Source organism: Mustela nigripes, chromosome 7 (assembly GCF_022355385.1).
Source record: "Mustela nigripes isolate SB6536 chromosome 7, MUSNIG.SB6536, whole genome shotgun sequence".
Classification (NCBI taxonomy): domain Eukaryota; kingdom Metazoa; phylum Chordata; class Mammalia; order Carnivora; family Mustelidae; genus Mustela; species Mustela nigripes.
In genome coordinates, this window is record NC_081563.1 from 57,694,893 (window position 1) to 57,708,727 (window position 13,835).

Genomic DNA, 13,835 nt, shown 5'->3' on the forward strand with positions numbered 1-13,835 from the left:
AGCTACTTCCAGGTTTGCTTATTTGCTTCCTGCCTCACCAAATCTCTGACTCACAGGTGCCCTGGGCTTCCCACCACCCCTGGCTCCCAGGCAGATGGGCCCAGCTGCTGTTTCCTCCCAGAGAGTCATGATCAGCCCATCCTCACAGGACAGAACCATATGGGGGCAGCCTGCAGCAGCCAAGGCCACAGGGACACTGAAGAGACCAAAGCCATTCCTGTGGGAGGCCTTGGCAAGCAAAAAGTAACAGGATGTCAGAGCTGGGAAGGATATTCATGATCTGGGAAGTATCATTCAGGTCACCTTCCCAATTATACTGAGGGCCTGAAAGATTTGATGATATGCCTGAAGTCACAGAGCCGAGCAGGACTGCTTGCTCCCTGTGACTTGACTAGGCAAGGCTTCCCTGCAATCAGCAAGGCCCAAGAAATTCTTCTTACCCAGGGACAGTGCCGCCCACTACGGGGGCTCCAGGGCTCTGCCAGGTTCCTGGGTCCCAAAGGGATACAGTCTCAGAGCCTCAAGGAGCCCACAGCCCTGGACCCTCCCTCCTCAAGTCTCTTCAGGGTCTTCCCCCTGCCAAAGAGTTCAGATCACCAAGGCAGAAATAGGACTCGGCTCCCTCTGGCCCAGCCCTCTGGGCATTAGGTCCCGGCCAGAGAATCCCCAGTGTTCAGAAGGTCACCAGTCACACTCTTCAGGAACAGGACATGTGTAGACAGAGTCCTCCTCCACTGGCTCCAAGGCCCAACTCTCCAAGTGAGCCTATTAAACAGAAATCATCATACCCAGACACTCCACCTTCGCCCGCCAATTCCCCACCTTGTACAGGGGCTGGGAAAACAGGTAAGATGGTAAGAAAACGCTAGAACATAATCCCAAAGGACCACATTAAACTTACAGTCCCATTTGCCTTATTACCTACCTGGCTTCCCACAGAGTGCAAAAGGTCTCTAGTCCCCGCGCCAGCAGGAGGAGGCAGGCAACCAAGAGCAAGCTGAGCTCTACCAGCCACTGGCTCCCTGCTGCTGGCGTTGGCCTGTGGCTGGCAGGATGCAGAGGGACTAGGGTCAGCCCCATCACAGCAGGGAGGGGCAGACAGCCCCTCTGTTCCCCATACAGGGGAGGCAGTCCTTGCCTCAGCTTCCAGGCACAGTGGTGGCTCCTGCTCCCTGCTCACGAGCCCCACGATGTCCACCTCCTGCTCCCTGCAGCTCCACTGCCCATAAGATGGGGTCTTTGTGTCCACGGATGCTTCCACCTCTGCCTTTTCTTCTCCCAAGGCCATTGAGATGTCCCTAGGTCAGAGTTCCCCTGAAGCCTTCAGCTCTCTACAGAATGGGAAAGGAAAAGAAAAAGATAAATTCTCTGCATCTGTGTCCAGGAAACCTTGCTTTTTAATGATTAAAACAGACATCTGCAGGGCGCCTGGGTGGCTCGGTGGGTTAGGCCGCTGCCTTCGGCTCAGGTCACGATCTCGGGGTCCTGGGATCGAGTCCCGCATCGGGCTCTCTGCTCAGCGGGGAGCCTGCTTCCTCCTCTCTCTCTCTGCCTGCCTCTCTGTCTACTTGTGATCTCTCTGTCAAATAAATAAATAAATAAATCTTAAAAAAAAAAAAAAAAACTGACATCTGCAATAAAGGAAACCCACCAACAGAAAGAAAAGGTAACCTACTGAATGGGAGAAGATACCTGCATATCATGTATCCACTAAGGTTTTACTATCCAAATATATAAAGAACTCATATAACACAACACCAAAAAACCAATCTGATTTTTAAAAATGGGTAGAGGGCCTGAACAGACGTTTTTCCAAAAAAGACACACAGATGGGCCAAGAGACACATGAAAAGATGTTCCACATCACTCATCATCAGGGAAATGCAAATCAAAACCACAATGAGAGCTCACCTCACATCTGTCGGAATGGCCAAAATCAAAAAAGACAAGACACGGGAAGTGTTGGTGGCAAGGTGAAGAAAAGGGAGCCCCACAGAGTGCCGGCCAAAACCGGAGCAGCCGCCATGGCACACGATAGGGAGGCTCCTCAAACAGGCGAACTGGCAGTGCCATGTGTTCCGGCTCGCCCGCTCGTGGACTGTCCCCGGGGAAAAAAGGGAAACAGTAATCTGAACAGGTCTATGCCACCCTGCTCACCACACCATTACTGACCAAAGCCCAGATACGGAAACAGCTGAAGAATATGGAAACAAAGAATGCAATCTGGCCATTTCTGACAATACGGATGGATCTAGAGGGTATTAGGCTAAGTGAAATAAGTCAGAGAAAGACAAACACCGTATGTTTTCATTTACAATTGGAGTCTAAAAATCAAAACAGAGAGCAACAAAAAGAAACAGACTCAGAGAGAACAAACTTAGTGGTTGCCGGAGGGGAAGGGGTGGGGAATGGGTGAAGTGGGTGACAGGGATTACGAGGTACAAACTTCCATTAGAAAGTCAGTCAGTCACAGGGATGTATAAAGTAAACAAGCACAGTATGGGGAATATGTTTTATAATATTGGAATAACACTGTACGCTGGCAGGTAACAACTATACTTACCCACTTACAGTAGTTAGCATTTTGTGACATGTATAACTGTGGAACCACTATGTCATACTTATGAAACCAGTATGTCAAAAAAAAGGACTTTTGTTGTTGTTGTTGTTGTTGTTAGGAAAATAAAGAATAAACAGTGTTTACTTCCTCAGAGGAGAACACAGGTCTGGCTTTTCCCTGGCCCTGGAGTTTTCTGAAGGGGACAGACGAGCAGACCATTATGTCCTCTGCTTTTACAAGGCCAGCACCAGACCCAGCAGCAGGTGCCCAGGCGGGTGAAGGCAGGTCCCAATCAGAGCCAAGGCTTACACCCAGTTCTTTGCCGCAATGCTCCTGTCGGCAGGCCGCTCTGGCCTGGTTCTGGCTGCTCTGCTCCAGGGAACAGCAGGTCAGGGCTCCAGCCGTGGCTGTGCCTGGGGTGCTCCCGCAGTGCCCACTGTGCCCAGCGGAGGGGGAAGGATCCTCTCAAAACACAGAAACCCCACCTCGGGCTGTGAAGCAGGTGGCCAGCTCTCATTCTGAGGATGGCCAGCGACCAGAGAGAGGGCAAGCATCAACTCTTCTCCCACTAGCTTGGGGTATGATGAACTGGCACCCGAGGGAAGGTGGGGAAATGCAGGTGCGTAACAAGGACAATGGCCACATAGCATGTATGCATGTGGCAGTGACAGGGAGAGAGAGCCTGCGCCAACGAGCACGCATGCACATGCACGCGTGGGCAGGCGAGCAAGGGAGACCAGGGTGAGCACTTGGTGGGGGAAGGAACAATGTGGGAACTGGACCTGAAAATAACAACCATTCCTTTAAGAGTTGCAAAGATAACAGAGACCCCCTTCCCTGGGCCCAAGGGTACAGGCAACAAGTCCAGGCTGGGAGCACTGGTGGACGGGGCTGGGGCTGGTGAGAGCGGAACAACTCCCGGAGGATTTGCAAGGGCCACAACAGAAACCTAAGTGCCTGGGATTTCAGAGGCCACCCGGAATGCACTGGGCCAACCTCAAAGCTAGAACCTGGACAAAAATAGTCCTGCTTCCGCGGAGACCAGAGGCTAGAGGAATAGCAAGAGGAGGTGCTGGGAGCAATGGGGAAGCTGAGAAAGTGGGGTTGGCCATGGAAAGGGCTCAGCTCGCACACTGAGAAACTGGGTGGGCACAGCTGCCCCTTGAGAGCGCTCTGTCTGCCTGGTCACATGAGGCTCCAGGTCCAATCGGAGGCGACCCCAGAAGAGCACACACACTTCACACGGACTCTCTTACTTTTCACAGCCACCGGGTGGGGCAGAGGAACAATGTTTTTGGACAGGTAACAGGTAGCTGTAATATAAAATGCGCTACAGCAGTCTCCCTCTGCCCTGTCTCCATCCCTCACTAAAACCAGCTACCGCACATAGGGCGAGCCGACAGTGGCCCACACCCGGTGAATACTGAGTGGCAGCAGGGGTCATCAGCGTCGTGGGGGAGGGTGGGGTACCGAATCAGTGCCAACAAGTCACCTTGCAAGCCACAAAGGAATCCAACTGAGGGAGAAAAAACAGCCAATGTTTCACAGAACAAAGGCAGAATATTTATTATTAGATATGCCCATAAAAACAGGTGAAGAGTCTCAGTAATTTGTGTGTATGTCTCTCACCTCTTGATGCATTTGCAAACAAACACAAAAATCTTTCATCCTTCTCCCTCTTTACATGAAAGCAGCGCACTGTTTTCAGAATGTTTTCTTTCCTTTTTTAAAAAAAACAATGATCTCGGAGACCTTTCCTCAGCAATACACAGAGAGAGCTTCCTTTCTTTCATATCACTGCCCAGCACTGTATTCCGCTGGAAGGGTGCCTTTTGGTTTATTTCACAGATCCCTTATGGGGGGATGCTGTGGTTACTCCCCATCTTTCCTCACTGCAAGCAAGGCAGCCAGGAACCACCACTGACTAGGCAAAAGCGGGCAGAGCACACAGCACTAGCGTCCAGAAGCTCAGTGGCTGAGGGGAATGCACCTGCATGTCCTTCGCCTGTGTCACCAAGTGGTACCCCTAAGGGTGGCAGTGATTTACAACCCACGCACCAGCAGTCTTCAAGCTGGTTTTCCCAAGGGAGGCAGGTCCCTTATCTACCTTCAGAGGGGGAAACCAAGGCTGAGAGAGATTCAAATCCTGGACGCTATGACTCCAGAACCCAAGCTCTTTATGAAGCATCAAGGGAACAAGTTACAGAGCAGATCAGCACACGGAGAAGAGGGAAGAGACAGGACAGACAGATGAGTGACCAAGGCCAGCTGAAACAGGTTTCCATGGAGCCACAGCCTCACCTTGTGGCTGTTTAAAAAGCTACACACAGGGGCACCTGGGTGGCTCAGTGGGTTAGGCCTCTGCCTTCGGCTCAGGTCATGATCCCAGGGTCCTGGGATTGAGCCCCGCATCGGGCTCTCTGCTCAGCGGGGAGCCTGCTTCCCCACCCCCCCTCTGCCTCTCTGCCTACTTGTGATCTGTCAAATAAATAAAAATTAAAAAAAAAAAAAGCTACACATAAAAAATGTGTGTAAGCTGAGCCCGAGGCCATGATGGGTGGCTAATTCCCCTTCTACCCGCTTTCCCCATCCACTAACAGGTGTGGTCTTGTGACCTAGCAGGAAGATGATGATGCTGGGACAAGAAAAGGGTGCAAACAAATGATCACTTTGCTCTGATGATGTAATTTTTATGTCTTGTCTCGACTCATTCAAAAAAGAAGGTACCCATTTATCCTGGGGGGTGGGGAGTGGTGAGCTAGAATTATAAGCTTATTCAGGACACATCTCTAGGTAATTTTCAAGTGTACATACAAACTGGAACTAGGTTAACACTGTCCCCAGAGACCCTTCAGCAACAGGTTAAGATGGTCTGAAATGATGATTTTCATGGAAACAGTGCTTTGGAAAAGGCAGGTTTATTTTCTCAGTGTGGATAAACAGTCTCTTCATAATCTTACTTGTTAATCTGCCTGACGAATCATGCCCCTCCAACTACACAAGTTATGGGAAGACAGACACATGTGAAGGAAGTGAATGAAAAGAAGTCCACGAGGGTAGTTCCAAGTTGTATATAAGATGCTACAGAGCACGAAGGATAGAAGAAAGCAGGGAAAACTCCTTGAAGTAGTGACTGCTGAAGGCAAAAAAGAATTTTTTAAAACTTCACTCTCGGGACGCCTGGGTGGCTCAGTTGGTTAAGCAGCTGCCTTCGGCTCAGGTCATGATCCCAGCGTCCTGGGATCGAGTCCCACATCGGGCTCCTTGCTCGGCAGGGAGCCTGCTTCTCCCTCTGCCTCTGCCTACCATTCTGTCTGCCTGTGCGCTCTCTCTCTCTCTCTTTCTCTGACAAATAAATAAAATCTTTAAAAAAAAAAAAAAAAAAACCTTCACTCTTGATGAAATGGCCTAGCAAATGCACAAGTTTTAGATTTCTGAGGTTCAGTCCTGTCAGCCCTTGCCAGGCGGGCACTGGCATGAAGGTCCAGCCCTCATTTCCATAGGTTCTAGATCTTACATGATCATCATCCCTTCTAACCTTCTGAGGTGAGGATGGAGCTGCGGATTCTGCTTAGACACTTTCAATGAGAAGCAACTTACTCCTCTTCCAATGGACGGCTCCTGATGATAAAAAGGACTTGTGGTGTTGGACCAACACTGCCTCCCAGGCCAATAGCTTTACAGAACCTATAACTCTGTGTGGGGCCTTCCTGCTCAGAGATCACAGATCTCACAGTGTTCCTACAGGCTAGCCGCTCTGGGATGAGCAGAGGCCTCCTCTGTAACAGGGAAGTACCGCAAGGTTGAAGTGAGGGCCTTAAGGTCTCAGAGCGCAGAAAACGAACAGTAAATTCCACCCTCCATCTGCAAAAATTCTATACACACCAGAACTGCCCTGTCCTTGGCCAAACCAAGACACAAGCCACATAAGCTTCAGGATATTCTAGTAACCACCTGGACTTTGCTATTAAAATTCTCTATCAGTCTCCCGCAGAGGCCATATGACCTACCAGATACATATAATTAGGAGTGAGGTAGGGTTGGCATCCGCTTGCCCTACAGTAAAAATATGCTCCCACGTCACCTATGTGGCAATGCTGACTCTGCAGGCCTGGACACCCGACCCTTCGTGGTATTAGATGCCCTCGCCTGGTGCAGCCCTGTCACAGCTGGCGGCTCGTCCTCCCACTCACTCCTATCCAGGAGGGGGAAAGGAGGGCTGCGTTAGGAGAGAAAGGATATTCCTCTAACTCAACCATTCGGATGGGGGCACCTGGGTGGTTCAGTGGCTTAAGCCTCTGCCTTCGGCTCAGGTCATGATCTCAAGGTCCTGGGATGGAGCCCCACATTGGCTCTCTGCACAGCAGGGAGCCTGCTTCCCCCTTCTCTGGCCTGCCTCTCTGCCTGCTTGTAATCTCTCTATCTGCCAAATAAATAAGTAAATACATCTTTAAAAAATAAATAAATAATAAACTGTTCGGATAGAGGAATGAATGACCAACCAGCCAGCGAGCCTCCTCTAATCAAACTGAGCACTATCTCCAGGATCTGTTAAATCACCACCTCCGTACAAAATAATCTGATTTATACCAACTTTGTCAGGGAAGCTGTGCTGGGGCAAGGCCCATCTCTGTCCCCAAGCACACAGTCAGCCACCTATACCAACTACACAGGGCAGGTGTCACTTCACAGCGCAAGCCCTACCACTGCAGAGCCAAATGCCTCAGACTCCCTGGGTTCTCACAGGAGGCCACAGGTATGGGTGGTGAATGCCATTCACACATAGTGGCAGAATCCGACCAGAGAACCAGACAAAGAGGCTTCAGTACTGCTCTTTCTCTAAAAACATGAAACTGCCTACAAGGAAAAGGGGAGAGGGCGGGGTAGGACCCCACATTGTCAGGTTGCTGGAAAGCTTCGGTGGGGAACAATATTTGTGGGAAAGAACTTAAGGCAGAAGCCAATCCAGGCGTGGGAGGCAGCATGATAGGGGGTAAATACATATGCAGGGGAGCTAACAAAAGGGACAGTGACAAGAGGCGAGGGCCTGCCTCAGAGCTGGGTGGGTGCCAGGAACACTGCAGCTGGAAGTTTGAGACTGGGAGGTCAACAGCCAAGAGCAACCGCCATTCTACCTGCTCCCTCCCTGGCTATTGAAGCCCCAAGTCCTTTAGTCTTCCACATTGACCCTGTCTTTTCCTGTGGGGCAGATCACCCTGGGTGCTGTGTCCACCTTTTTATTTGAAGGTCAAAGCCAAGTAAAAGGAATAAGCCAAGTAAAAAGGAAGGTCAAAGCCAAGTGAAAAGGAAAAAGAGGTTCAAAGCTGCAGAGGGTAGACATGTTTCCCATGGCTTGGTAACGGCCCGAAGCCATCCTCAGAAAAAAGCTCCGGCTCCAGTAGCCCCTTTTCTTTTTTTTTTTTAAAGATTTTATTTATTTGTTAGAGAGAGAGAGAGATACAGAGCGCAAGCACAGGCAGACAGAGTGGCAGGCTAGAGGCAGAGGGAGAAGCAGGCTCCCTGCCGAGCAAGGAGCCCGATGTGGGACTCGATCCCAGAATGCTGGGATCATGACCTGAGCCGAAGGCAGCCGCTTAACCAACTGAGCCACCCAGGCGTCCCATCCAGTAGCCCCTTTTCTTCCCCTCAGGCTACTCCCCTCTGTTTTGCTTAGTCAGAACAAATCCTCCAGCACCTGGGAAGGAGCCACTGGCTCCCTCTAAATCAATGTGGTGGGAAGGCTGTGGCCAGTTCCTTCTCTTGCTTTCTCACTCACTCACACACAGGCTGGCTGGCAACTGACTGGGACCACCAGACAGCCTCGCAGGAAGGCTAGTCTTCTAACTCATCACGCAGGTCTATGAAAGGCCTTTAAAGAGATGCCACTGCCATATCTACAAGGAGCTTGGCTGAGCTTCCGGCCCCCTGTCCACTCAACCACAAGCTCTCTGGTCTCCGTAGCAGATTGCCCCCATCCAACAAAACTCAAACCATGAGGATACTCAGGACTCAACGTGTTAATAACCATACCGTCTGTTCCCACCAAAGAGCAAGGCAGAAAAACAGCTTTCCTGTAACAAAAATCTCTCCTATTGTCTGAGCAAGCCGGTCCTAGAACCATGGTTGCTGTTCCACAAGCCACTGCTTGTACCACAGTACTGAGTGTTTTCTATGAGGCAGTCAGGTTACATGTATGAAGACCGATAAGAATCTTAACTGATAAAAACGCTGCTCACTGTACCAAAGGATCCTCTTTTGGAGAAGGCACCAGAGAATTCTCTGGTCTCCACAACAAAAACAAGTGTTTCACTGAACAGCCAGTTTGTGTTTACTTGAAAGGTACTGGCGAAACTGGTAAAATTTTCCTCTTTGCTTTGAATACTAGGAAACTCAGCAACAAATCTGCAATCCTATCCAAGCAAAAAGCTTACCACAGAAGGGCACACACCTTTTATACTAATCTTACCCTTGACTTCATCTTACTTTTCTTTCAATCTATATGCCTCAACTACTATTAAAAATCTTGTTATATGGAAAGTATCTTGGAATGATTTCACGAACAGTTTTTTTTTTTTTAAAGATTTTATTTATTTATTTGAGAGAGATCACAAGCAGGCAGAGAGGCAGGCAGAGAGAGAGGAGGAAGCAGGCTCCCTGCTGAGCAGAGAGCCCTACGTGGGGCTCGATCCCAGGACTCCCAGCTCATGACCCAAGCCGAAGGCAGCGGCCCAACCCGCTGAGCCACCCAGGCGCCCCTCACGAACAGTTTTTTGGAACAAAATATAAGATTGTTAAAAATAGAATAACATAATAAATAAAAAAAGATCATACATTCAAGACTTTATCTCAAAACCATAAGAAAACAAAACCTGTTTTTAGCAGTACTTCTAAAAACCAAATGCAGGGGCGCCTGGGTGGCTCAGTCACTAAGTAAGTGTTCTGCCTCTGGCTCAGCCATGATCCCAGGGTCTAGGATAAAGCTCCATGTCAGGCTCTCTGCTTGTCCCCCTTCCCTCTGCTCCTCCTGCTTGTGCTTTCTCTCTCTCAAATAAATAAATAAAATCTTAAAAAAAAAGAAAAAAAGTAAAAACCAAATGCAGATACTTATGTTAGCATGTTTCTATTTCTACTCAAAGTGTGGTCTGAAGACCAGAAGCATGGGCATCACCTCAGAGTCTGCTGGGAATGTAGATTCTCCGGCCCTACCAGAGTCTTGGAATCAGAATTTATATTTGAACAAGATTTCCAAGTGACTGGTAATGTTTCAAAAGCACCAGGTTAATCAGTACACCTGTTTTGGCATACTGGAAAGAACTACTACAGTGGCTTTACAACCATTCACTTTTTTTTTTTTTTTTAGATTTTATCTTTAAAAAGTAATCCCTACAGCCAATGTGGGACTTAAACTTACAACCCCAAGATCAAGAGTTGCATGCTCTACAGACTGAGCCAACGGCACACTCCACTGAGTGCCTATCCTATGCCAGGAGCATTTGAAAAGGAAATTTATGGTCTTTGCCCTTAAAGTCTTTGCAATAGGACACCAGATAAAGTTCACACCCTGTAGCAGGTTTTTAATAGCTAATTATAGTATGTCAGATCTGGAAAGGAGACCCCAAAAAGAACCATATTCCCTAGAAAGGATTCAGGATTCATTATGGCTACATTAAAAACAGAATCAAAGACCAGAATTCTTGTGACAGTTACAAATGAAAAGGAGAAAGTATTTGTTTTGGAGACTCCAAATGATTTAAGAGAAACTGATGTGCCAAGGGGACCTACAGCTGGAAGGAAATATACAACTTCACCTGCATCCTGCCCCCAGAAAGTGGTACAGGAAAACCTGGAAGTGAGGCAACATCCCCTACAGGTTCTATCTGCCACCTCTAGGTCAAGCCAACAGGTCTAAAGTCAATGAGAAGGCTTCTTCCACTTTACGCAGTGTCTGTAAATAACTCCAAAGACAGGAGACAGTTTCTTCATGAGAACAGTTAAGTTACAAGGAGAAAAGCCACTCCATTTCCACAACCTCCGCCTTTCTGGCTGAACCAATCATCCTGAAGATTTCTTATTAGCCACAACAGGCCCCATCTATTCCCCTGCTCTTACAGGATCATTCTGAGTATCAGACCACACTAATAGTGTATCAACTACTACTATAGTAGTACTTGGCCAAATTATTACCAGGCACTTAATTTTTAGTAGGTGGTGAGACTCTAAATGAATAACAGATAATCATTGGAATATGTTCACTGTGGAGGAGTCTGAAGAGGCTTAAGGACTTTGTAAAATCAAGCAACAGATAAGGACTAACAGGCAGAGAGACCCTGAAGGGTCAAGTATACACAGATACTTAACATGAGTAAATCTATTTAAGTATCTGTTTATTTTTATCCTAATGACTGCTAACAGCTCTTGAACATTTTCTTTGAGCCATGAACTATCTAAGCACTTTATATCAAAATCTTATTCAATCCTCTGAACCCACGGACTAGGTACTACTGTAACTCCCATTTTACAGATGAGGAAACTGAGGCACAGAGAAGCTAAATAACTTATCCAGAGTTAGTAACATGACAGATAAAGCCTAATTTAACTTAAGAGCCAGAAATAAACTGCATCCCTAATCTGTAAAAATAAGTGGCCCAACAAATTGAAGGAATGAGGGGTGCCTGGGTGGCTCAGTGGGTTAAGCCTCTACCTTCAGCTCAGGTCATGGTCTCAGGGTTCTGGGATAGCTTGGCATCTGCATCGGCATCTGGCTCTCTGCAGAGCAGAGAGCCTGCTTCCCCACCCCTGCCCCATCTCTCTGCCTGCCTCTCTGCCTACTTGTGATCTCTCTCTCTCTCTCAAATAAATAAATAAATAAATAAATCTTTTTTAAAAAATTAAAGGAATGAAAATTTTTGTTTTGTCAAGTTTTGGCTACACTGCTGGGTTTTTTTGTTTTGTTTTGGCTTTAGTCCAAGTGTCTTCTATGTTGCAAGCACTGTGCTAGGAGCTAGGGAAACTACAATGTGATGTTTAAAGCAGAGGCAGTAGAAACTAACCTAAACTAACCTAAAGGAAGACGTGATTAATTAGCTGTAGGGTGGGGGGAGAGCTTTAAAAGTTTTTCAGGAGAGGTGAAACTGAGTTCTTTACTCTTTTCAGTACTGAGTAACCTAGAATTGATCCAGGTGACGCACAAACGAGGATTAAGTGGTGACCTCTACTTCTTTTAACCAAACCCTAGGCAAAATGACCTATAGATTCTGTCATGCAACTTAGCAACATCCTTCCCACCCTAGATCTAGGAGCTGTTAGGGTATTTATGAATACTACCAATCTTCGCGCAGGCCCCACTCCTCACTGAATTCCCAGTGAGGGTCAAACTGCTGTGGCACTGGCAGGTTTCCGCTCATTTTTATTATAAACAATACACGGAGCCCAACCAAATAACTACAAAGGACCAGAGCTTGTGCCCCTAGGCTGCTGAGCACAGCTCCGGGGATGAGAGTGGGAAAGGGTGGCCCTTCCAGACAAAAAAGCAAGACATTGTACTTTTTCCCCCTCGGCAGCTGCTGCATTCACGGCACCAAGGAAGCATCATTCGTCTCCATCTTCCCCGTGGGAATGACCCTCAGCGGGCGAGGGAGGGTCTCCGCGTTAACACCGACCGCAAGCAGCGCCAGCGCCTGGCTCCCGAGGCCACTTGGCCCCCGGCGAGAGCGCAGGGTAAACAGCACACGCCCGAGGACAGGCCGCGAGGGAAAGTGAGTTCGTCCGCGGCCGGGGCGGACCAGCAGCGCAGCTGCTCGGGCAGGAGGATACGTGAGCACGCGCGCCCCCCTCGGCCCGGCCTCCCCGCGCTCAGGCTCTTCCAACCCCGGCCTCTCGCTTCCGCGCCCGGCACTCGCCGTTCCGCCTGCAAAATGGAGGCGAAGACACGAGGCCCCCCTGCCCCCAGGAGCCCTTTGTGCCCTTCCCGGCGGGGAACGCGGGGCCCGGCGACGCGCCCCGTTCGTAGACCCGGAGAGGCTGCAGGGCAGGGGAACGGGCCGTGCGGGCGGGGGTTGCAAAGCCTCGACTTCCGCGCCCGCGCGCCGGAGCTACCTACCTCGCCTCAAGCCCTCTGAAGGCCCCAACCAGGCCTGCGACCACAGCACACCGACGCGGCGGCCCCGACACGGGGGTCCCAGGTGAAGACCGCGGCCCTCACGCCCGAGCCCGCTACGCCGGGGGCGGGACCGAGCGCCAGGCACGCCCCTAGGGCACGCCCTCCTCCGCGCGGAGGCGGTCTTTGGGGCTGCGCGGCCAGTCCCAGCCCTAAGACTGGAGGCTCGACCAATATACGACCAGTGCCCCCAAAGAGCCCACCCCTCGTGCCGTTCTGGCCTATAGGAGGCCGGATCTTCTTCGGTCGTCAGTCCTCGCCTTCCGCGCTCGCGGCTCACGTTTGTCTGTTTCGGGAAAGCGGGGTCCTGCGAGGGCGCTCTCTCCTAGCGCGTAGGTCGCGCGCTGAGTCATGCATTCGTTCATTCATTTTGCGCAGGACACGCGGTAGCGTTCGAGGAGCGCCGCCACGCCGGAGGCGATCCCATGGTCTTTGCGTACTCGCGTCCGCGCTCGCATCTAAACTGGCGGGCGTGTGACAGAGGCGCGACTTGGTGCCAGCCGGCACAAGCGCAGGAGTGGTTGGGGAAAACTTAAGGGGTGAGGTGGGACTTAAGCAGTCTCGTAAAGGGTGGGAGGCGTGTGGATACACGAGCCGGGAGCTGCTTAGAGGCTCTGTGAGCAGCCAGGTCTGATGGGGAATCCGTGGTGGAGTCCGAGGGTGGACGGCTCTGATGCTTGTCCCTTTCCACCATCACCCCCGCCAGCAGTGATAACCTACAGGCCCGTGATGACCCAGCTCTTTAGTGTTTACTGCCTTGCGGAATCCTGGAGCGTAGAGAATTACCTTTGGGCTGGGTGTGGGGGAGGGGAGTCACAACGTAACCTGTGTTAGACCGGTTCATCCCTTCTGATCTTTTTGCTCAGCAGCACTTTGAGCAGTCTGGGTTACATTGAATGCCTCATTCGTTTATAAAATAGGTCTGTAAAAGTCTGAACCCCAGCTATAAAGAGCGTACACATACCTTCTCGTGGAGCTTGGGGCCTCAGGAAGTTAGGACATAGTAAAGACTTGGGTTTTCCTGAACCTGTCCGGATAGCTTTTGTCTAAACCAAGAGTCACAGCAAAAGCAGAAAGTAGCACACTGATGGGTTTGTTTGGGTTTGCACATTGATTTTA

At 49.9% G+C, this 13,835-nt stretch overlaps 1 protein-coding gene across 3 annotated transcripts in view; it reads right to left on the reverse strand.

Moving 5' to 3' along the window:
• CEP68 (centrosomal protein 68) overlaps positions 1-12,816 on the reverse strand; it is a 27,026-nt gene extending 14,210 nt beyond the window's left edge. For 2 of the 3 annotated variants that reach the window (XM_059405964.1, XM_059405963.1), the window contains exons 1-2: positions 12,660-12,815; positions 926-1,331 (exon numbers count right to left, since the gene is read on the reverse strand). In XM_059405964.1, the coding sequence (XP_059261947.1) occupies positions 926-1,288 (363 nt within the window). In that variant the 5' untranslated portion in view covers positions 1,289-1,331; positions 12,660-12,815. Of the gene's footprint in view, positions 1-925; positions 1,332-12,659 lie in introns of all 3 variants that reach the window. The other variant, XM_059405965.1, reaches the window with a different exon arrangement.
• Between the last annotated feature and the right edge of the window lie 1,019 nt (positions 12,817-13,835).